At 33.6% G+C, this 24632-nt stretch overlaps 1 protein-coding gene across 7 annotated transcripts in view; it reads right to left on the bottom strand.

Annotated features, from left to right (window-relative positions):
• Positions 1 to 24632, bottom strand: part of CEP192 (centrosomal protein 192) — a 140948-nt gene that overhangs the window by 11469 nt on the left and 104847 nt on the right. For 6 of the 7 annotated variants that reach the window (XM_031946670.1, XM_031946671.1, XM_031946668.1 and 3 more), the window contains 9 exons: positions 23880 to 24033; positions 21120 to 21301; positions 20316 to 20439; positions 10876 to 10981; positions 7586 to 7778; positions 4444 to 4523; positions 3719 to 3814; positions 1021 to 1140; positions 188 to 303 (listed from right to left, as the gene is read on the bottom strand). In XM_031946670.1, coding sequence (XP_031802530.1) covers positions 188 to 303; positions 1021 to 1140; positions 3719 to 3814; positions 4444 to 4523; positions 7586 to 7778; positions 10876 to 10981; positions 20316 to 20439; positions 21120 to 21301; positions 23880 to 24033 — 1171 coding nt within the window. Of the gene's footprint in view, positions 1 to 187; positions 304 to 1020; positions 1141 to 3713; positions 3815 to 4443; positions 4524 to 7585; positions 7779 to 10875; positions 10982 to 20315; positions 20440 to 21119; positions 21302 to 23879; positions 24034 to 24632 lie in introns of all 7 variants that reach the window. The other variant, XR_004230987.1, reaches the window with a different exon arrangement.

The raw sequence follows: 24632 nt of genomic DNA, 5'->3' as shown, positions 1-24632 counted from the left end.
TTGACAAATGACAATAAAGAGTATTTTTTTCATTTGTTAACAGTGCTCTGAACATAATAATTAGGCTTGTTGACATTAACCTGCTTAAAAAAATATGCCATCATTAAAAATTATATAGGCCAAATTGGTGTTTTCTATGCACATATATCTTTGAAAATTTATAAGCATACCATAAACAAGCACATACCGAGTTGTAGGAATACAAGCCTCAGAGCCAGCTCGTCTTCTGGGCCTAGCTAGATTATCTGTTTTTACAAGAGCATCTGTGGAAATTCTTTCAAATCCATTCTCTGGACTGACACTCTAATAGAAAAAAAGATATAAAGATGAAGGAAAAATATTCTTGGTCATGTGATGACAATGAACCTATTAGGCAGTTATTTCTTTGATCTCATAGCAACACCAAGCTATATAAGGTAGTGGTTATCTACATTTTACCAATGAGGAATCTGAGGCTCTCGCAGATTAAATGTCTCATTCAAAATCACACAAATAATTAGTGGCAGAGCCCAGGTTTCCAGATGCTTCATCTATCTTTCTTACTTCTATATCAAAGCTTTTAAAAAGAAGCAAAAGATGTAAAATCTCTCCAAATCAAGTGTGATATTTATGGATTTATCACTTGCCATAGTTAAATACATTACAATAATTAAGTCACTCATTATCCTTTAAGTTTACTTATGAGTTTTATACATCTTAATACATTTAATCCTTCTACTATATATATATACACACACACACATCGATATATATATATATATGACACTGCCAATTTCCATCAGCAGATATAGTTAATATGAACAGCAATTAAGAAAATTGAGTAGAAGAAAAGCATTACTTTTCCAACTTCTCCTTAGCAAAAGGACACAAGGATAATTTTCACTAACAGCATTTAAAAGCATAATTTTCATTTTAAAAAGTTACTTTAATTACAGGAATCAAATTACAATACATGGCACATATAAGCATTTAATCACATTTTTTTTTTCTTTCATTCATCCTTTCATTCATAATACTCACTAATCCAGATAGCTGAAATCTCAATGTATGTTTCATGTGAGATGCTGCACTGGGAAAACACTCAACATCCCAAAACTGAGCATAATTCCCTCTATCTCTTGGTAAAAAAGTGATAGCAACCTATAAAATAAACATAAAAGCTTTGGGTGATATTTTATCTGCTGTTATTCCTAAACATTGATACTTATCTTTTTCTGTTGGGTACCAATAAGAAGTCTTCACATCAAGAAATGGATCAAGAAATGCTTAAGAGTTGGTCACATTTGTCACTTCTTATGGGGAAAAAAAGCTTGTTCAATTCTATTTCAAGTAGACTAATTCAAATCAGGATCCAAAATACTTTATATAAATCAACAGTTCCAAAAGTACATTGTTGGGTGTGGGGTTGGGGGTGGCTCTCAAATTACACTACAGCTGTTGTGTAGGAGAGCTAAACGAGGAAGCAGACTCAAAAAGGTTTAGTAGATTAAATATACTCAAAAAATATAATCAAGATTGTGAATATAATTCTTTTCATTGTTCTCCTTATGCAACCCTCTACTAGTCAAAAGACAGAACTAAAATTTAGGATATACTTATAAGATTTTTAAGTATGTATATGTCATTAAATATTTTTAAAACATCACAATCTTTAAAATGAATTTTGTTATTGACATGATTACTCTGTCAATAAAGGTGCTAACAAGTTTTAAGAATACCTTATCTGTTCATATTTTCTGTATGTGATTCCTGGCAAATGATCAGTCACAGTACTGTAGGAACTGAACTACATCCAGACTGACATTTATCATACATTAAGCCAGATCATGTAATAAATGGCAATTTAATGGGAAGGATACTTCATAGGTTCTCCCTGAAAAGGCAAATATAAGATCTGGCACAATATTTTTCATCACATACTCCAGTTTTAAGAAACAACTGGACAGACTATAAGCAAAAAAACTCATTCTGAAGGACAGAGTAGCTAAGCTCTACAAAGATTAACAAAATTTTTTCAAAGTTAACATACACATTTATATTCAGTAACAACAATGTAAAAGTGGGCATAGGAAGAGTACAATGTTGGAAAATAGTATCAAGGAAATAAAGAAAACAAAGACATATAGACAGCTTAGAAAATTCCCATCTGTATATCATGAACTTTTTCTTTAAGAAGGGTCATGAGGGATTAGAAAGTAATACTACACAAAAAATAAGGCTACTCATTTTAAGAGAAAAGTTGTGATGTTATTTAGAATCATTGACCCAAATCACGGGCTGGTTGAAGTAAAGGTCAAATTAAACACTAAATAAGACAAAAGAATAATGAGAAAACACTGAAAAAAAATCATAGAAACCAAAACTTAAGCTGAGGCTCCCAAATGGATAAAAATATAACAGTGACTTTATTACTACTTCCTGAAGAAGAGGAATTGACCCATAATAGTAACCATAAAGAGCTAAGACAGAACCCAGAAATCACGTTAACCAGCATATACAATCTCTAAGTTAATTAGAAAATCAGGGGGCAAAATAAAAATTTAGAATACAAGCACATTTGCAAAACACAAATGAGGAGAGATGACTTAAGGTCATAGACAGTTACCCACAAAATAATGAAAAATAGTGAAAGTTTAGCTAAACCAGATTACCCAGAAAAATTTTGTGGATGAAATTGTGAGAAAATAGACAGAAGGCTGCTGGATGTGGATAGAACATGAAATCAATTCAAATCTAGTCTCAAACACTTTTACGGACGGATGGACGGAAGGAAGGAAGGAAGGAAGGAAATAGATGGAAAATAGTACCAATTTTTATAATTTTATAATTGTTCATATCTACTAAAGACTACATCTAGCTGATAAAAACACTACATCACTGAATCAAATATCACAACCTTGAAAGACATAAAAATCATAATCCATAGAGCAGTAATAGAAAAATATGACAGATATTACCAATGACAAGTTGAATGTGTATCAGCATGAAAGATATATCAGAGAAAACATGTAAATATAAATAACAAATTTTTGTTAATCTTTGTAGAGCTTAGCTACTCTGTCCTTCAGAATGAGTTTTTTTGCTTATAGTCTGTCCAGTTGTTTCTTAAAACTGGAGTATGTGATGAAAAATATTGTGCCAGGTCTCTTGAAATGAAAGACAGCTGATAAATAGAACAGCTGCTACACTGGTACCCTCTCAAAATAGTAAATGAAAAAGTCCTCTAGGATGTTAAGTAGGTCTTCTTTGGAAAATTTAAAGGAAAAACATGGAAAAGAATCTTACAGAACAAACAGTTATCAGGGATGCAGAACCATGAGTATTTTTCAAGTTACTGGGCATCATTTAGTGTGGAGTTCAAAATAAAATGTGTCCTTGTCTACAGACAGACGATGAAACTAACTTGTTAGCAATACATATACTATGAATTGTTTTCCTTTACTTACTTCTTAAATAGTCTATTTATTTGTTAAACACAGAACATCAGCATCTTCAGGGTGTAGACTACCCTCTCCCTTTTCTATATTTATCATTAGCTCAGCAGCTGGGATATGGTAATTGCTTAATAAATATCTACTAACTTGACTAAGAATGGGCCAGGGTTAGGTAGTATATGCATTATGATTATGGGAAAAATAATCATTTGTATGAAGTTAACTGTCCATATAGGATCAAGACTAATAAAGACGGCTTCTTTAACAGTGTTGACTGACCTCACCTTTTGTTTTCCATGACCTACTAATGTACCAGAAATACGGGAACATCTGAAAGCTGTATAAGTAGCTCTAAAGACATCTCCACTTTCATCAACATCCTACAGAAAGGAAAAATAAAAATTATAAAAAATTATGTAAGAACAAAGATGAATTCCACACTAAAAATAGCATATCAGCTGAATAGCATCTTACTATTTCACAAAGTATATTCATCAAGTGATTTAATCTTCATAGCCCTCTCATATGGCAGAAACAGAAATCTTAGAAATAATAAAATAATTAACAATGCATACAAAGCTTAATAAGTAATGAGAGTTACTGGAATATAAGTCTTCAGGCTCCCAGTCCAGTGTTCTTTCTTTCTTTTTTTGCTGAGGCAATTGGGGTTAAGTGACATGCCTAGGGTCACACAGGTAGGAAGTATTAAGTGTCTGAAGCCAAATTTGAACTCAGGTCCTTCTGACTTCAGGACTGCTGTGCTTTATCCACTGTACCACATAACTACCCCCTATATTCTTACTATTACCTTCTTCCAAATTTCTAAATGAGGAAGCAAAAAGGAGAACCCACTGATATCAAATGACAGAATAAATAAAGTTAGTATACTGATGATGTTTGAGCATGTGCTAGGATCAATTTAAAATACAAAAACAAAAAATGAGTAATACATTTTCTGGAAAAAAAGTAAGAGTAAATAAACTATATATTTTAGAGTACTGTTACTAACCTTGACATAAGGTGGAGCAAAAGATGATAAATTCCACTTTACTTCTTCATCACCATGATTTTCAAGTTCTAGATAATTTTCTAGAAGGAAAACATAAATCCTTAAGTCAAATCTAACTCACACAAGTTACCCAGAAAGGTAAATAGGAGGGAGAGATTTAAATGACATTTCATTTCTGATTTCTTCTAAGCTAACAACTTTCCTCCTGAGACCTCATACAGCATTATTATTTTACAGTTCTCTGATATATTATTTATCAGACAATACTGAATACGATTTAATAGCTATAATGACGGGTTACCTCCCAAAGAGACTATAAATAAACTCCTTAAGAGACTGTCTTCTCTCATTTAACCTTTTTTTTTTCCAGTCTTTATTTGGAATTATTCTTTATTTTAATCACTGTACATCTGATCCAGCTTCTATTGGTCCCTACCTTATTTGGTTCCCTTTTCCTTTCACTAATTTGTACAGACTGTTTCTAATGGTCTGAGGACACTATCCCTTCACTACCAGATGCTGAAATTTTTTTTCTTCTTTTAACTATGGCATGTTGTCCATGACAGTCTTTTCCGGTCTCCCTAAGATGTGTCCCTTGTTGTCACACTTTACTGATATTGGATGGATTTGTGTACGTGTCTTTGTAAGTTAACTTGTCCACAGCTGGGACATTGTTAATACTAATCAATCACTTGAACAAGATTGTTTGTTAAGCTTGTGCAGGGAGCCAGACACTGGGCTGAACATTGGAGACTAAAAAGAAAACAAAACAGAAGTCCCTGACCCCAAGAAACTCACTTTCTAATGGGAGAGTCAGCACAACTAGATAAATAGTAGATAGATAATATCGATTAGGAATGGCCAAGAAGCCCAGGCTGGTGAGTGAGGGAGCTAATCTCAGTGAGGCAGGCCCTAGCATAGAGGGGTACAAGGTGGTAAAAAATGGGTCTTGTTAAAGGTGGGATTTAAGCTGAAACTTGGAGGAAATCAATGAGACTAAATAGCAGAGGGGAGGAGGGATTAGAACATTCTGAGCCTGGGCATTGCTGTGCCCAGCACAAGGCAGATGCTTAATGAATGTTCCCAGGAATGAGCATGGGCCCTGGCTGGCCTGGGAGAAGGTAGGGCTGGAGTTGCTCATGGCTCCAAAGACTTCAGAAGAGACAGAGCAGAGCAGGCAGTTTGATGAGCTTGACTTCTTTCTAGCAAGGGCCACCAGGCAGCAAGAGATAAAATTGGATTGACTGGTTATCTCCCCTCTTTTCTGCAAACTGCCCTACCTAGGTTCCAGCTTTGGGAGTTCATGTCAGGTCAGGGAGAGGAGCACATTTGAGCCTAGGAAAAGGGGTGAAGGGAGTTGAGTGGGGAATAAAGAATAGAAGATCTCATTTAAACTTTTTAATCTCAGTATCTATCAAGGACCTGTGAACATAGTAGGGCCTAAATATTATTTTTTTTCTATTTTACTTAATTCCAAAAAAGTCTTTTTTTGAAATTTTAAATATTAATATAAAATATTAATCCTAGCTGAGAGTTTTTATTTTTATTTTTTTTTCCTGATTTCACTGTTCATTACATTTGTTACAACATTTCAGCAAGTTACATGATTTTAAGCGCAGCTATGACCAACATAATAATGTCCTATAAGCATGGTTTTGTTCCATTATCATCTTCAATCCATTACAAATCAACTCCACAATAACAGCATGAAATACTGCCTCACTTGACTAAAAGCCATAAGATGCCGAATGCATTGTACGTGATAAGACAAAGAATGTGTTTCCTATCATGTTGTTATGCACTGATCATACATAATGGCATATTTCTATTATTTTCTTGGACTAATACATGGTGTTTAATAGTGTTAAAAAAATTTACTTCTGTATTTTAAAAAAGTTTAACTTCTGTATTTTAAGTCCATTTATATAGAATGTTTAACATTACCATGATCAATATTGCAGCAGCAGCAACATCACAGGATTTATATATAGCTATACTACATACCAGGCATTGTGTCAAGCACTTTACAATTACTATCTCCTTTTCTCTTCACAACAACCCTGGGAAGGTACTATTATCCCCATTTTACAGATGAGGAAAAGAGATTAAGCAACCTGTACAGACTCACAGCTATAACATGTATGAGGCTAGATTTGAAACTCAAGTCTTCCTGACCAGGCCCCACATCTACTGAGCCACCTAGATCAGTCTATTCTTTTGTTTGTTTATTTATTTTTTGATCGTGATCAAGAACTACTTCTAACTCATATAATTGAATTTCTCTGCCACAATGGATCCTCTTTTATAACAGTTTCACCTAACGTTTTTGTGGAATTGATGACAGTAGGTAAGCTTTGAGGTTCTTGAAATATATGTAAATTTCTTTTTTTTTTTTTTAATTTTTATTTAATAGCCTTTTATTTACAGGTTATATGCATGGATAACTGCAGCATTAACAATTGCCAAACCTCTTGTTCCAATTTTTCACCTTTTACCCCCCACCCCAAAATATATGTAAATTTCAATTATTTCTGTTTTCCCTAAGCTCATTTTTACAGATAGCTAGCATTTATATAATATTTTAAAATTGAGCAAGCACAAAGTTAACCCATTTGTAACTCTGTAAGGTAGATGCTTTGTCCTTATGAGAAAACTGAAGGTAGGAGAAGATAAGTGACTTGTCCAATGTTACACAGTTTTAAATGTCTGAGGTAGGATATAAATTCAAGTCTTCCAGACTCCAAGCCCAGTGGAGAAAAATTTTCAGGGGCCAGAATCAGCTTAGAATGTACTTTGGAAATGTTTAACAAAATAAATTAAAATACAATAAAACAAATAATATTAATTTGTGGCTTTCTAAGTTAATATTATGCCCAAAGTTTTTTTTTTTTTAATTTGAGTTTCACATCATTGCACCATAGCACCTAACTACTTTAACTATCAAGAAATTAGATATTTCAAGTTTTTTAAATCCAACATTAAGACATGACTTTAATTTCTGATGTTGTCATCTCATTCTCTCCACTTCCCCCACCAAAAAACTTTAGAAAAATCACTCTCTCTATCATTGCTTTATGCATAACAACAAGGGTAAGATAAATAACACTGAACATTTTAATTACGTGATTTTGGGATTCAATACCTGAGGTTTCACCAGGTTCTGTTTCAGGAAAAGTGATGGTTTTATTTTTTATTTCAACTTTTGTCGAGGGTGGTTTTGTAAATGGTTTTACCATATGACTCACTGGAGACTCAGATGTTAAAATTTGTTTAGAGGCCAAGACGGTTGAAGGACCTTCCTTAGTAATGTCTTCTCTAATTTGTACCTTTACAACCTTTTGAAATAAAGCAGGGAAAGGAAATATAAAATACATAAATTTTAAAAAGTATATACTTGTTTTTAAATTTCAATAAGCAAAAGCATATTAAGATACTTAATAGAGAGATGACTGCCTTTAATTATATCTCCTTGAAACAAAACTTAAAGCATTCTTTCAAAATACCACTTAAATTATTCTTTCAGTGTATGAGGAAGTGACTGCTTCTCCAAAAGGTGATTCTTTCCTATTTTATACCCTATACATTAGTAGATCTCTTAAGATAGCTAAGTTTACAAAAAATAAATATTAGAAAACTAATTTTGAGATATCTAAATCTTAAGAAATCTTCCACAGATGCCAAAATCCTTGATTGAGCCTATTTTGTTTTGCTTTTTAAGTTTTGTGGGGGTTTTTGGTGAAAAAAATACATTTAATTCAACATGTCTCAAGTCTACAAGAATGAAATAGGGGAAAATATGAATAAACAGTTATCTTGAAAAAGGTCTTCAGATTTTAGCGGATAGCAAATTCAATGAGTCAAGAACTAATGCAATCCCAGGCAGCACTGAGGGATATAATTTTCAATCTTGACTTCAATGGGCACTCGCTGTACTTTATCTAGAGTACTGTGTTCAACTCTAGGGACCATAGTCTAAGGACAATAATAAACTAGAGTATCCAGAGGAGAGCAACAAGAATGGGGAAGGACTTGAGTCCACATCACATAAAAATCAGTTTTAAGGAAGCAGACATATTTTACCTTGATAAAAGACTCAAAGATGACCTAATATGTCTTCAAGTATCTATAGGGCTATCGTATGGAGAGGAAAATAGATTTGTTCTATTTGGCTCAGAGAGAAGAACTAGAATCCATGGATGGAAATTGCAAAAAGGATAATTTAGGCTTGATGTCAAGAAAAACTTTAAAATTGGAGCAGTGCAAATGTGGAATGGGCTGCTTAGAGAAATGGTGTATTTCTTCTTCATCAAAGTCCTCAAAAGGTGAATGACAATTGTGTAGATTACAGTGAAGATTCTTTTTTGGTATGGGTTGAATAAGATGGCCACTGACATCCCCTTTCAACTCTTAATTCAGTAACTCTGCATCTCTTGCTAACTATGGGAACATTCAAAGTCTCTGTTCTTGGATCCTCTTCTTTGTCTGTCTTAATAACTCATCAGATCTGATAGTTTATGTATCTCCATGCAGATGAGGACTCCCAGGATCAGGTTTACATATCCAGCTCTTGTCTGATTCTCCTTGAATTCAAGCCCTAAATTACCAAATGCCAAATGGCACCTGAAATTCTACATTTCTACATTCTTTTCTCATTGCTCTCTTTCAAAGCCATTCCTCTTCCAAACTTTACTTTTTCAGTCAAGGACACCAATATCCTTTTAGACATACAGATTCATGACCTCAGAATCATCTTTGACCCCATCCCTTACTTCACATATCCAATCATTTGCAAGAGTTTGTTTCTTCTATCTTTATAACAACACTTTAGCTTATCCCTTTATTCCCAGACAAATGGTCATCATCCTAACTTACATTTCCAAAGCTTACTTAGTTTCTCTCCACTGAGTTTTACTCCTTTCCAATTCATCTTTCACATGGCTGCCAAAGTTATATCCCTGAAACACAGGTCTAAATATGCCATGCCTTTATAATAAGATAACAAACTTCACTCCTAAACAAAATACTAACCCCCACCCCTCCCTCCCTTTGACATTTTAAGCATTTCATGACCAGGTTCAAAATGATCTTTACAGCATTACAATATATTTTTCTCTTGCACATAATAGTCTTTGTTACCCATTCCCCCCTCCACTCTCTTACATCTTTGCTTTTGCATTAACTATAACTCTATGCTGACAATAATACTCTCCCTTATCTCCCCACATCCTACATGAAGTTGTTCCTGAATCCCATTGTCCTAATTCCTAAAATTACTCCACATAACTCCAACTATAAGAAGATGTTTTACAGTTTTCAAATAACGAGAGATTCTTAATTTAAGACTCTTAGAGGCTAATAACATGAACTTTGAGCTAAATTGTAACTATAGCAAGTTTCTATGAACATCTTAGCAATTAAACACTCGATATTCTGATTATTACTAGTAATTTTTTAAAGTCAAAAAATGTTCCAATAAATGCAGCAAGGTAGTATCTAAAATGATTTATCTTGTTATTCTCTAGTAAACGCTGACTTACACATTCAAACTTGACTACATAAAAATATGCCTCTGAGTGACAAAAGAAATATATATTTTTAAAAATCCATTTAAAAAAAATATTGATCTCCCACTAATGAGACACAGTACTATCCTCGTGTCAGTATTTGACTCAGTAGCTTGAATTTCACACATAAAAATAATGATCTTATTAGACTAGATTATTGGTTTTCTCTTCACAAACTCAAGTTCTATTAAATTAGACTCAAGACAACAGCTGAAAGTGGAAGATAGATGAAGAAACAGGGCTTTACATCAAGAAACACTAAAGAAAACTTTTCTAGACCTGTCATAAGCAGTTACATGATCTTTAACAAGTTGAAGTTTACCTAAACTTCACTTTATTCACAATTTAGGGGATGGGTTAGATTAGTCTTAAGGTCTCTTTAGCTTTATGTTTTACTTATGTAAGAATAGCAGCATGGATGTTGATATGAGAAGAATCAGTAAATAAAAATTGTTTAGAAGAAAACAAGAACTCGGAAATACTTATGGGACAGACAGCCCTACAGTCCAAAGTTATCTGGAAGGGAATGGTTATAAAATAACTGATTTTCATAAAGGCAATAAAATCTGGAAAATTTATTTATGGAAAAAGGTTTCATTCCCTAATGATACTTAATAGATGAACTGATTCTTTTTTTTCCCCTTTAAAAATCCTTTTAATTTTTCTTGTTCTTCTTTTTTTTTTTTTTTAACAAAGCCTTTTGTGGGGGAGAGGGGACTCTTGGAAAGTTTACAGAAGTGGTAGTAATTAAAGACTAATACCCTTTCTTGTACTCTTTCCTTTTAAAAGTGAAGCATATGACTGCAATCAGCCTCATTAGGAAATAGGAGCTAACACATGTTAATAGATTCAATTTTTTACAAGTTACCTTTTGTCCATTGTCACAATGTATATAGATCAAACCACTCCACGGAACTGGTGAGGGCTTTATGGCAAGTGACGAATTAGGACTTACAAGAATTAATAGTCGACTTCTAAACAAAAAAAAATACAAATACAAAAAATGTTTAATATCAATAATCATAACAAAACCATGTCATATACAGGGATCACAGTCCTAATCCTGGTAACCACTGCCTTAAATTATATTCACTTTCCCCATAGCAACTAAAAAATAAATCAGTAATTTCAATTTACTATTACTACTACTCCTACTACTACCATTCACTCAACACTCATCATGTTTTTGTTATACCATGTCATCAATAGTTTGATAACCACCTTCAAATAAACCCTGAAGAAAATAACTAATTCTTTAAAATAACATTTTTTGTTATTGTATACTACAATGTTATTTTTTAAAAAAGGAAAAAAAGTCTTTTGCTGCAAATTCCAAGTTATATATTGGTAATGTTTCACAAATACAATGGTAAGAAATTCTGCAAGTTACCAAGAAAAGACCTTCAAATATAAAGAAAAGGGAATTTGAATAACACAAAGTTATTATGCATTCAGCAGAAACTTCAGGAAAGAATAATGTGTTTCAAAGAATAAAGCCCAAGACACAATTCAAGGTAATATATCCTGCAAAACTGATCATAATCATTAATGGAAAAGAATTATTTTCAATAAAAACATTTGTAGAAAGAAAAAGTTTTTTCTAACACAAACAACAGAAACACAAGAAAGATAAACAAATAGAGCTATCAAAGACCAAAAAATCAAAAGATGACTAAGAAATCATTAAGAGAGTACTTTCTTAAATTATACAAAAAAAAAAAGTTACAATGTAAGTCAAAGAAGAAATAGAAAAACAAGCCTAAAATATCATGGAATAAAACCACACAACACCCTACATACAAATTAATGAATTTTGGTGAGATTAAACTGCAAAATGAGAGGGTGCATAATAAGAGGAGACAAAGGAAGAAGAAGATATTAGAAAATATATAGTGTATTCTAGCAAGTCAAAGTTTAAGAATGAAGAGAGCCAGACAGACAGACTCTCAGAGGCAGAGCCAAGACTCACCGAGTTCTTACCCGAACCTCTACAAATTATTTTTAATGACTCTAAAACAAATTTTAAAGCATTAGAACATGCAAAAAGATGGAGTGCAACCATTTTTCGTCTAAAGACAACATAGAAGGTCACTAGAAAGATTTATAGATCCACAATATGAGTCTAGTACACAACCCGGTCCTGGACCAGACCCCAGCCCTAGGCCCAGCAAATCCTGAATGGGCCTTGGGCTTCTAATCAGCAGCAGTATTGATGGTTTCTAGATCTTTGCACCCAGGTCAACAGGAAAGGTTTGTCAGTAGGATGAGAGAACCTTGGAAACCAGCAAACCAGGAGTAGGCATGGTCAGTGGTAGCATCTGCAGCTTCCTGAGGCCTCAGCTCACAGGAGGTCTCTCTTTTAACACTGAGGAAGGACTTTGTTACTTTAGCATACTAGAATTTAAAGCCCCAGTGGAATGGGGACACTTCTCATAGTTCCAGGAAAAAAAAGAGGACTTGTGGTCAGGTTCCTAGAAGGAGCTTTGAAAACAACTGCACAAAACCCCTAAAAGCTTGGGAACAGAGCCCTACTTTAACAAAGTGTTTAAAGCTGAGTAATAGACTAGGAAAATGAGCAAAAATTAAAAAAAAAAAAGTTTCGGACCTCTAAAAGTTATCATGGTGACAAGGAGGTTCAAAACACACACTCAGAAGATAATAACAAAGCCAAAGCTCCTACTCCAAAGCCTCCAAGGAAAATCAGAATTGGTATCAGACTATGGAAGAGCTTAAAAGGGATTTTGAAAATCAAGTAAGAGAGATAGAGGAAAAATTGAGTAGAGAATTGAGCAGCATACCTTAAAAAGCAAAATTGGCCAAATGTGAAAAGAGGTACAAAAGCTCATTGAGGATAATAATTCCTTAAATATCAGAATTGAGCAAATGGAAATTAATGATTTTATGAGAAATCAAAATACAATAAGGCAAAATCAAAAGAACAAAAACACAGAAAACAATGTGAAATATCCCATTGAAAAAAAAATGAGCTGGAAAAATTTGATCTGGGAGAATTTAAAAATTATTAACCTGTTTGAAAGCCATGATCAAAGAACCTAGACATCACCTTTCAAGAAATTATCAAGGGAAACTGTCCTGATATCCTACACTCAGAGAGTATAGAGAAATTGAAAGAATCCACGCATCATTTATGAAAGAACTCTCAAAATGAAAACTCCCAGGAATATTGTACTCAAATTCTAGGAAGTCCCAGATCAAAGAGAAAATACTGCAAGCATCCAGAAAGAAACAATTCACGTACAGAGGAGCCACAGTCAGGATAACACAAGATTTAGCAGCTCCTACGTGAAAGGACTGGAGAGTTTGGAAAAGATATTCTGGACAGCAATGGAGCTAAGAATCACCCACTCGGCAAAATTTATTATAATTCTTCTTCAAAGGAAAAAGTAGACATTCAATAAAACAGAAGATTTTCAAGCATTTGTGATGAAAAAAACAGATACTGAATAGAAAATTTGATTTTCAAATACAGGATTCAGGAGAAGCATAAAGAGGTAATCAGGAAAGTAATATCTTAAGAGACTTAATAAGGTTTATCTGTTTATATTCTTACATGGGAAAATGATACTTGTAACTTAGAACTTTCTTATTATTATGGCAGTTAGGAGACAGAGGGCATAGATGTGGGTTGAAGATGAATGGATAACATCTTTAAAAAAATAAAACTAAAGGCTGAAAGGAATGTACTGAGAGAATAGGAAAGAGAGAGGCGGAATGATGTAAATTATCAGTCATAAAGGAGGCAAGAAAAAAGCTTTATAGTGGAGGGGAAGAGGAAGTGGGATTGAAGGGAAGAACCTTAGTAAGTCTTATCAGAATTGGCTCAAAGGAAATAACAAACACACTCAACTGGGTATAGAAATCTATCTTACCCTGCAGGAAAGCAGGAGGAAAAGGTGATATAAAGAGGGAGGAAGAGAAGGCATATTGGGGGAAATATGGTTAATAGCAAAACACTATTGAAGAAGATCAGGGTGAAAAGAAAGAGAGAAGAGAATAAACAGGGGGAAATAATTATCAATAGTAATTATGAAAAGAATTTTGAAGCAAGCTTCTCTGATCAAAGCCTCATAAATGACAAAAGATAAGAACTATGCCCAAAAGGCTGTAAAATCATGCATATCTTCTGACCTAACAATATCACTACTAGGCATGAGTGCCAGAAGAGATTAAAAAAAAAAAAAAAAAAAAAGGAAAAGAACCTATATGTACAAAAATGTTTATAGCAGCTCTCTTCTCAAGACAAAAGAACTGAAAACTGAGGGGATGCCCATTCATTTGGGGAACGGCTGAATAAATTGTGGTATGTAATAAAGGTGGAATATTATAGTTCTATGGAAATGATAAATAGGATAGTCTAGAAAAAACCTGGAAAGATCTCCATGAACTCAAGCAAAGTGAAATGTACTGTATACAAAGTAATAGCAATGTTGTAGGATTACCAGCAGTGCTGTTAGCAATACAATGATCCATGACTACTCTGAAGAATTTATGATGAAAAATGTTCTCCATAGAGAAAGAACTGATTGTGTCTGAATACAGATTAAAGCATACTCTTTATTTTTCTTGAGTCTTTTTGTGGCAAAGAAGGGGGAGATTATGTTTTTTTTCACAATATGAATTATGAAAATATTTTGCATAACTTCACATGTGCTTTCTTAATGGGATGGGATGGGGTTGGGGATGAAGGGCAAGAATCTAAAACTCAAAAGTTTTTAAAAGAACCATAAAAAATTGCCTTACATGTTAACTGGGGAAAATAAAAATATTAATTTTTTTAAAAAAAGAGTCTGGGAGAACAAGCAAAGAGACAAAAGTCAAAAACTAAAAAAGGAAGTTAAGAAAAAGGGAAATCTTGTTTCAGGGGTAGAGTGTTGTGCCACAGTTCTCTTATTATCCTGACTCAGTTTCCATAAATTGTCCTGCTTCGGTGTCCCTGCATTGTTCTGCCTCAATTTCTAACTGTTCTGCTCAATCATCCCTCCCCTTTTAATCATCAGAATATTTGATAAGGATAAAAGATCTTATATTTTAGAATATCAGAATGCCTCTCCCCACGCCTGTCAGAGTCCCATTCCGCTCTTAGCACTCTGACTCCACCCCTGCCTCTGTCTACCCCCTGTATCTGAGCCACATGTATATATGTCATTGAGAATTCACATTGTTTGCTGGATTCTTGGAGACAATAGTCTCATTCAGCCCTGGTGAAGAGGGGACCCTGGAACTCTAAAAATCCTTGAAGGAGAAAATCCCCTTCAATTCTGCCTCAATAAGTGACCCTGTCTCAAATCCCTTTTCCTTTAAATGAATTTAAGTTATGACTGCTTGAGGGGGGGAAGGAAGAGGGGACCCTAAAACTCTGAAAATCCTTAAAGGAGAAAATCTTCAACTCTGCCTCAGTGAAGGACCCTGTCCCCAAGGACAAACAGTTTCATCTTTGTTATCTGGGTGGGGGTCGGCTCAGTCCTGAAACTCATTTAATTCAATTCAAATTCTAGCCCTAGCTGAAACCCAGTGAGGAGCCAACTTGGGATTCCACCCATGGTCCCCAAACTAAAATCCTCTCTTTGCAAAGGTTCCAAACATGCTAGCTATACCATGCTTGGCATCCCAAGGAGCCTCTGCCCAATGGAATACTGTTTCCAGTGCTATCCTCTCTTTACCTTCACCTATTTCCTAACTAGACTTTAACCTTATTCCAATCCCCATAATGAACCTCTTTTATCAATTTAGGTTATCAGGTCTGTAAATTCCTTTACAGGGAGCTTCTGCGCCACCAGAAGGGAGTTCCCCAAAACTCCCTACCCTTGAGCTGAATCCTGAGGGGTTGCAGGGTAGCCAAATCCCTCCATTTGATTCCCTGAACCTTGAACCTGTCACCGCTAGACCTCATTTAACTCCCTGACCACCAGAAATCCTAATTTCATTTGGGTTCCCCAAATCTAAACCTCATCACTGGGACCAAACCCATGGATCCATCTGGGCCCAGTAAATCTCTCCCTTTCAAATAAAATATTAAATATTCTCTAATCTCTATCTTGCCTCAGTTTCTCCAGCATTACAGGAGTGTATCCCACTGAAGAATGACTCCATGGAAAAACAGGAATATTTTGTAAATGGAGACAGTGATTTAGAATGAATTTAATCTGTAAGGATTTAATGTTTAAAGGGACCAATCCTCCTGTTTCAAGAACAGAGGCAAATCAAACTAAGAAAGGTAAAAAGGCATGAATCAAAGAAAAAAAAAAAAAAAGATCATGGCAAAAGCAAAGGATAGTAATGAATTGCACAATTATGAACAGTTAAATTCCTTCCAGGAGCTAAAACTTCTCTCTTCTCTATTACTCTGGAAGAACTGGTATTTCAAAGAGTTTGACAAAGAGGAAAAATGGGGCAAGGGGTAAAACCTACATGGCAATTTAATACAAGCTATTTAGAAGAAAGAATTCAAAATAGGTACCTTAATTAAGGTACCTGAGTAAAAAAAAAGAATAAACATAAGCTCCATGAATAAAGGTAAAGATATTATAGGAGAACCCTTAAATATCCTATAAGCTTTATAAACTAGATAGGCATCCCATCTTCCAAACCAAAACCTTGATTCATCTGTTTTATAAGTTTAAAAAAAAATTTTTTTTAAAGTTGCAAAATTTTTAATAAAAGCAATTAAAAGAATTGGAACAAAAACTCCTTTTTAGAAAAAGGCACAATTAAAATTTAAAACAGTCAATCTAAATTGAAGGGGAGGAGTAGAAGGGGGATTTTTGGAGCAAAATTCCAAAACTATGAACAGTGGGTTTAAAAAAAAAAAGAAAAGCAGAAGCCGTAAGAGTGAAGGGAAGAAAGCTAATAAGAATAGGTTTATCTTCAAGTAGATTAAGACAAGATAATTGAAGATACAAAGTATTATCTTTAGAGAGAAAACGGAGAAATACTTATTTTAAAAATCACAGAGACAAATGAGGAAAAATATCAACTTGACTTTCATAACTTTAAATGTGAATGGATTAAGTAATCTAATGTATCAAAAAAAGTGGCAAATAGAATAAGGAAGGGAAAAACCCCAACACTCAGTTGCTTAAAAGAAACGCAGTTAAAAATGGGAAAATATTTTTACAGTCAAAGGTTCTAATAAAGGCTTCATTTCCAAAATATATAGAGAATTGACTCTAATTTATAAGAAATCAAGCCATTCTCCAATTGATAAATTGTCAAAGGATATGAACAGACAATTTTCAGATGAAGAAATTGAAACTATTTCTAGCCATATGAAAAGGTGCTCCAAGTCATTATTAATCAGAGAAATGCAAATTAATACAACTCTGAGATACCACTACACACTTGTTAGACTGGCTAGAATGACAGGGAAAGATAACGCAGAATGTTGGAAGGGAAGTGGGAAAACAGGGACACTAGTACATTGTTGGTGGAATTGTGAATATATCCAACTATTCTGGAGAGCAATTTGGAACTATGCTCAAAAAATTACCAAACTGTGCATACCTTTTGATCCAGCAGTGTTCCTACTGGGCTTATATCCCAAAGAGATTATAAAGAAGGGAAAGGGACCTGTATGTGCGCAAATGTTTGTGGCAGCCCTCTTTGTAGTGGCCAGAAACTGGAAACTGAGTGGATGACCATCAACTAGAGAATGGCTGAATAAATTGTGGTATATGAATATTATGGAATATTATTGTTCTGTAAGAAATGACCAACAGGATGATTTCAGAAAGGCCTGGAGAGACTTACATGAACTGATGCTGAGTGAAATGAGCAGGGCCAAGAGATCATTATGTACTTCAACAACAACACTATATGATGACCAATTCTGATGGACCTGGCCATCCTCAGCAATGAGATGAACCAAATCAGTTCCAATGGAGCAGTAATGAACTGAACCAGCTACGCCCAGCAAAAGAACTCTGGGAGATGACTATGAACCATTACATTGAATTCCCAATCCCTATATTTTTGCCTGCATTTTTGATTTCCTTCACAGGCTAATTGTACAATATTTCAGAGTCTGATGCTTTTTGTACAGCAAAATAACGGTTTGGTCATGTATACTTATTGTGTATCTAATTTATATTTTAATATATTTAACATCTACTGGTCATCCTGCCATCTGGGGGAGGAGGTGAGGGGAAGGAGGGGAAAATTTGGAATAAGAGGTTTGGCAATTGTCAATGCTGTAAAGTTACCCATACATATAACCTGTAAATAAAAGGCTATTAAGAAAGAAAGAAAGAAAGAAAGAAAGAAAGAAAGAAAGAAAGAAAGGCATTTAAAATACAAAGAATAATAGTGAGGAACTAAAACATAATTTACTATGCATCAGGTGAATCTAAAAGCAGGAGTTGCAGTCATTCAATCAGACAAAGCAAAGTTAGATTCACAACAAAAGAGATTATACAAAAGAGTGATATTATGCTAAAAAGAACCAAACAACAAACAAACATCATCATTAAATTTAGATATTCAAAAAGCCTTAGCATCTAAGTTCACAAAGGAAAAATTATCTGAATTACAAGAAGCCAGAAACATTTAATAAGAGTAAGAAATGTCAATATCTTCTTTTATTTTGAAGAAATTAACAAAAAAGCAAATATAGAATTAGATATTATTGAAGAAACTGAACTAAAAGACTTAGGATCTCTTCTTTCCTTGGATTTGTAAAGACTGTCCATCATGCCAAGAAACATGCTCCATTCCTTATTCTCTGCTTCTCAGTATCCTTATCTTTTTTTCACAAGCCTCTACTCAGACATCACCTCCCCTATGAAGTTTTCCTTTTCCCTCAACTAAGGAAAGATCTCAAACTAAAAATTATTTTCTATTTACTTTCTTCCTTTTAAGGCACTCATCAGCCAGTCCCAACCAGTTCTATAAATCTATTTTCTCATCAATGAATAACTGATCTATTGACTAATGAAGAAAAGTGGTTAGTGGAAAAAAGAAATCCAGGTAAACAACAGCATTCAACTCATTCAAGTCGCCATGCACCTGAATAATAGAACATGGGGTGCAGAATGAATGGAAAAGCATTCATTAAGCAGAAGTAACTGGGCTGGGGATACAGGTGTCAAAAGCAAGACTAACAAAGAGGTCACTTTTTGATTCAGGAGGGATAGGGATAGGGAGCAGTGTGAAAGCTACAAAAAAGACAAGATAGTGAATATTCTTTAATGTGATTATAAAGTCATATCTCTTTTTCTGATATCAAACCATTTGACAGTGTCAAGGACTGTAGTGACCAAATCTCGATCAGAGAAACTAGGGACATTTTTCTAGGAATAGCTTTCTTACAGCTTTTGAAAACTATTTAAATGAAAGAATTAAGATTTGCTTTGTTGGGCCCACAAGATGGAAGAACAGAGGCATGGATATGAGTTAGATATTAAGAAAACTTCAGCAGTGCAAAAAGTAGTGCCTTTCACTACATTTATTTAAGCAGTGACCAGATGACCATTTAGAGGCAAATAAAAAAGGCATTCCTCATCAGGTCTAAGTTGGTCTTAATCTCTGGGATTCTTTTCACTTTTTAGATGCTAAAGGCTTTGTCCAAGAAGTCTCTCTCTTCTGTCTATTGAAGTTAGTATTAAAAGTCTCAATGAAATTCACTAAGAAGCTCAATCTACCAAAGGTAGTGACAAATTCAAGCAATCAAACCCATTCTGGTGATTCTTTTTGCTACTTATCATCTCTCTCCTGGGTGACAGACTGCCTAGAACCTATATGGGCTAAATGATTACTCCTAAGGCTTAGATGGGATCATTAATTTCTTCCTGTATGAGAGAGAAACATGAAGTCTTACTATCTGCTCTCACATCACTTCCTAATTTCATCCAGGAGTTTACACGTGCCTTATTTCTACGCTCCAACACTTAACTTCTGATGTAGCCAAAGGGCCTCTGGGATGTGTCACCCAGAAATACCTTCAGGATTTCTGGGTCTTTCTATCTGCCAGACGCTGAATTTTTTTTGATCAATCTCAATTAGGATGTGCTTTAGGACAAGCAGTGTCTACCCTTTTCTCTCCTCTCAGCACTTGAAAAACAGTATTTGATATACCCAATAAATGCTTTTCATTTATTCATCTACAAAAAAAGGTGAAATTACATAAAATCTACTATCCTCAGACATTAATTGCATTTACTGGCAGCAAAATAATGAAGAGATACTTTCTTTGGTCAACTTAAAATAATAGTGTGAAAACTATTATGGGTTATGAAAACATAGCATCTAAACATTAAAAATTCAAGTGGAATTTAAAAGCAAAGTCTTACGTACTCTGGGTCAATAACTCCATGCTGTGGTGTTATTGTGAGACAATGAGCTGGCCAAGAGAGTTCAAATTTCAGTGACCTAACAGAATTATTTAAAATATGTATATGTCCAGTTTTTGTCATGCCACCTAGTGTATAAAAAACAAAGGAAATATTAAGTACTTAATTTAAGCATTTTTTTAATTCTTAAAAATCAATGCTAATAAAATTTAACTGTACAATTAATTACATTAATAGGAAAAATGCCGTTTTATTCCACTTATAGTCAAAATGGCTCATCTGTTGTGGTCAAATCAAAAAGCTAAATCGAGGTACATATTATTAGTTTTCATGGGAACAAAATATGGCAACAGCAAATTAATAATAAAGGGCAGTTTTAATAAGAAATGTAAAGATTCTCATATTGTACTATTTTCTCTAAAAGTACAACAGCTAAATATTTCAGCGGTCCAAAGTGTTATTATTTACAAACATGAAGATTTCATATCTAAAGCTAAATGTGAGATATATTGCCAGTGTCTGAAAACTTGAAGAAAGGTGAGAATCCATAGGGACTTATGGATTTAAAAGGAGAGTTTAAAAGGGCTTGGAAAACTGCAAACTACTGTGTCATTCCACCAAACAAGAAATAAAGGAATGCTATGATCAAAAATATGTCAATATTGGAGGGCTAGGAAAGCTCTAGAAAATAATAAACACCTAGTTTAACCCAGTCAAAATAAGCATATACATGCAGAGCAAAATGAAGCAAAGGAGTAGAAGATACAATATTCTATAACCTGCCTGATAAATGATTTGATATACTCACAAACAGAAGGTACTTTCAGAATTAAGTGCTCAGGTTGAACAGACCACGTTTGTTGAAAAATTACTGTGTTTTGACCTGTTTCAGCAGCAGCTTGTGAAGAAAGGGGAGAACCTTGAGGTCCTTTAACTGGAAGAACATCCAAAGAAACATTGTTGATATGTTTCTCAGAATTTCTGGATTTGCTTTAGGAATTAAGAATTCCAAAGGAGGAGAGGGGGGAGGAGGATGGAAAAAAGGAGAAAAAAATGCATCAGTTGATATGTTTTTACCACTTATAATGCTGTTAGACAAAACAAAAAATTAAAGTCATTAAAAGCATGTTTTAATAAGGTGATAATTCATATTTAAAACAGTTTCCATTTAAAATATTTTAAACAGGTGTGCTTCATAGGTCAAAGTTCATAACAGAAACTTTGACTAATGAGTATCCTATAATGTAAAGAATTTCCTTTTTGGTTTCAACTTTTAGGAGAAGACAATACATTCCTGGTTTCTCTGTTAAGAAATGGTGACCTAAGTTCTGAAAATCCCAAGTATGACTTCAGGCTAATTTTCTCATTTTTTTTCTTTTTAAGTGGAAATAAGATACTAAGACAATTTAATCAACAAAATTTACAATGAAACCAAAATAATATTTTATTGGATTCAGGATATATTCACCTACGAATCCACTCCAGTGTATGTGTGTGTGTGTGAAGAGTTCATTTTTTCCTAATGTAATTTTAGTCAAGCAACTGTTATTTAAAATAAAGTTATTATCAAAAGCTTGTCAATATTTTTCTTAAGTTTTCATTCTTATTGTGTAATATATCATGATTCCTAGTATAAAGATGCAGTACACAAAAGTTCCTAATAAAAATATCCATCATTAGTACTTTCTAGTAATAGAACAAGTAGCAATTGTTAATGGAAATAATAGTAGTAAGCATTGTAGTTTATAGTTTACAAAACATTTCACACAAAAAACTGAGAAAAGTAGTTAGAAAATTCATTATTCCCATTTGAACAATTGGGGCCTGGGGAGTAAATTGTACAAAATAGTTTTAAATATGTAGTGGAGGTAATCTATCAATAAGTAAACAAACAAAAAAATCCTTCATGCCTAATTAAGAATTAAGTTAACTGCTCTGGTTAAGAAATTTAGCACCTGGCAGTGAACTTGGGAAGGACCCACAGGAATCAGAATATTTCTTAATAAGGTTTTATAGGAAACAGTGTAATAACAAGTACTTGGAAGAACTGTCAAGAACCTCTGGTATTTGGAAATGAATTGATGTCTTCAATTGCACAGCGGAGAAGACAAAACTTTTTCTCAATTTTTGTGCTTACAAAAACAAAGGCAGAAATCTTTTTGAAAAGAATGCTGCCCCAATTTCACACTAATACAGCAGAAATGACTGTTACCAATTTAGATTATGAAAAATAAGACTAAAAACGACTGGAATTGTGGGAAAATTAATGGAAATCTCGACCTAACTAAGCAAGTGGAAACCAGGTAAAACATTCAAATATAAAAAGGCAAGTGGAGGACTTCAATTGAGTATAAGTACATACTACAGACATTTATCATTGAAAATTTCTTAACATCAGAAAACTATTGTATAGCTACTATAATTTTCCCATACTGTGAAGATGTGGAAAGGACCTTAATGGAAATTTAGTCTATTTTTTTGTTTTTAACTAGGAAGAAACTTGAAGCCCAACAGAGAAATTAAATGACCTGCTCAAAGGGCATGGTACATTCATTACTATACACTGAATTTAAATCCATTTTCTCCAAGATTAAATCAAGAAGGTTTTCCTTTTCTATTTAAAAAGAATGAATCTGAAATATGAAAAAAAAAATCAAGGTATTAAAATAGCATTCCCTTTTATCCATAATTAATGTACAATGGAGTAACACCTTATATCAAAGATTATGCTCTTTATTAGCATATGTTGTCAAAAATATCCTATAAGGAAAAATTAAACAAAATCTAAAATTAACACAAAAGTCTCAGCATTCTTGAAAAATGATGGATTTTTCTTCATGTAAGAGAATTCCAATTGTACATTAATCAGTCCTCTACCTCAAAGCTTCTGTGGGTTGCAACCCACTGTGGCGTTGTATAATTGAATATGGGCAAAGATTTAGCAACAGTAAAAGGCTTCTGAAAGCAATGATCAAAAATTAATCTAAAATCAAATGTATAATGACTGAGATGTTTCTGGTAGTGCTTCCTCATGTTGCATCACACAACTTTCACTGCACTCTTGGTTCTGAACACCTAACATACACAATGCACTGCATATGCATGAAGCTGCTAGAAACACCTCAGTTCAGATTTGGTTTGTGAATGGAAAACTTTTAAGAGGACCTGTTCTACCTGGTACTTTATTATAGCCTTAACTCTCCTTAAAATCCATTTCATGGAAAATGAGGAAAGGAAATGGATTCTTTCCTTTCTCTTGTAATCACACCCTATATAGTACACCCTATATAGTACTATCTACATACATTTCTCTTTTTTATTTGCTTAAGACATACAGTTGAATTCTCATACTTTAAATACATGTTCTTAAGATAGAGCTCTCCACTGTGTATCATTAATAATTAATAAATAGAATCTAATCAACTTTACCAAACTGAACTGCTTTTTAATCATTAGAACCCCATTCAATTAAGTTTTTTGAAAGTTCCTAAGTATAAGATAAATATTATACAAATTCATTGTCTGATAAAGATAATTTTAATTCAGTAAAAGAATTTATACTCATTACCTGTTAGAAGCTAAGACGTGTTGTAAACAATTCTGAAGAGAACTAAGATTAGAACTTGTATCAGTAAAGTCACCAATCACAGAAAGAATAATCTTATGCATGTTTCCATAAAAGCACTGGACATCATCATTTGGTTGTTCAGGAAGATCACACACTGAAACAGAAAAAGATTATGCAATACATACAAATCTTCACACAAGAGCAATTTAAAAAACAGATATTTATAATTTGTTTAGGAGATATTTATCCTTTTGTCAGAGTTATTTTCTTAGATTGAGGACCATTATTAGATTTTTGATGATTAATAGTATTGATTAGTTAGTTGTAACTACTAAAATACTAATCAGGACAGTAGGTCAAATACATTAAAGAGAAGATCCATATTATAACCCCAGCAATTATAAATCTAATAATATAGCAAATCTAGATCATTATATGTTAGGCAAAGAAAGTTATGGTTCATAATTAGCCCATTACAACCCATATAATTCAACAATTTCTGTCATTTTCCTAACTTCTGCCCCCCAAAATAGGTGAAAAGAGAAATAATTTGTGCATTCTACGAAAAGGCAATTCATAAGGCACACTGTTTCTAGTTTGCTTATTTCTCCCAAAAGACTGACTGTAAACTGCCTGATTGGATAGAACAAAATTAAGATATATACTCACATGTGGTAAAACCTGTTAAAAACATAACAAATGGCTTCAAGCTTTATTCTGTTCTATTCCATATTTTTCCATCTTCTTCACAAG

Source organism: Sarcophilus harrisii, chromosome 1 (genome assembly GCF_902635505.1).
Source record: "Sarcophilus harrisii chromosome 1, mSarHar1.11, whole genome shotgun sequence".
Classification (NCBI taxonomy): domain Eukaryota; kingdom Metazoa; phylum Chordata; class Mammalia; order Dasyuromorphia; family Dasyuridae; genus Sarcophilus; species Sarcophilus harrisii.
The sequence above is the reverse complement of the archived record's forward strand: the minus strand, read 5'-3'. Positions and strand labels throughout refer to the sequence as shown.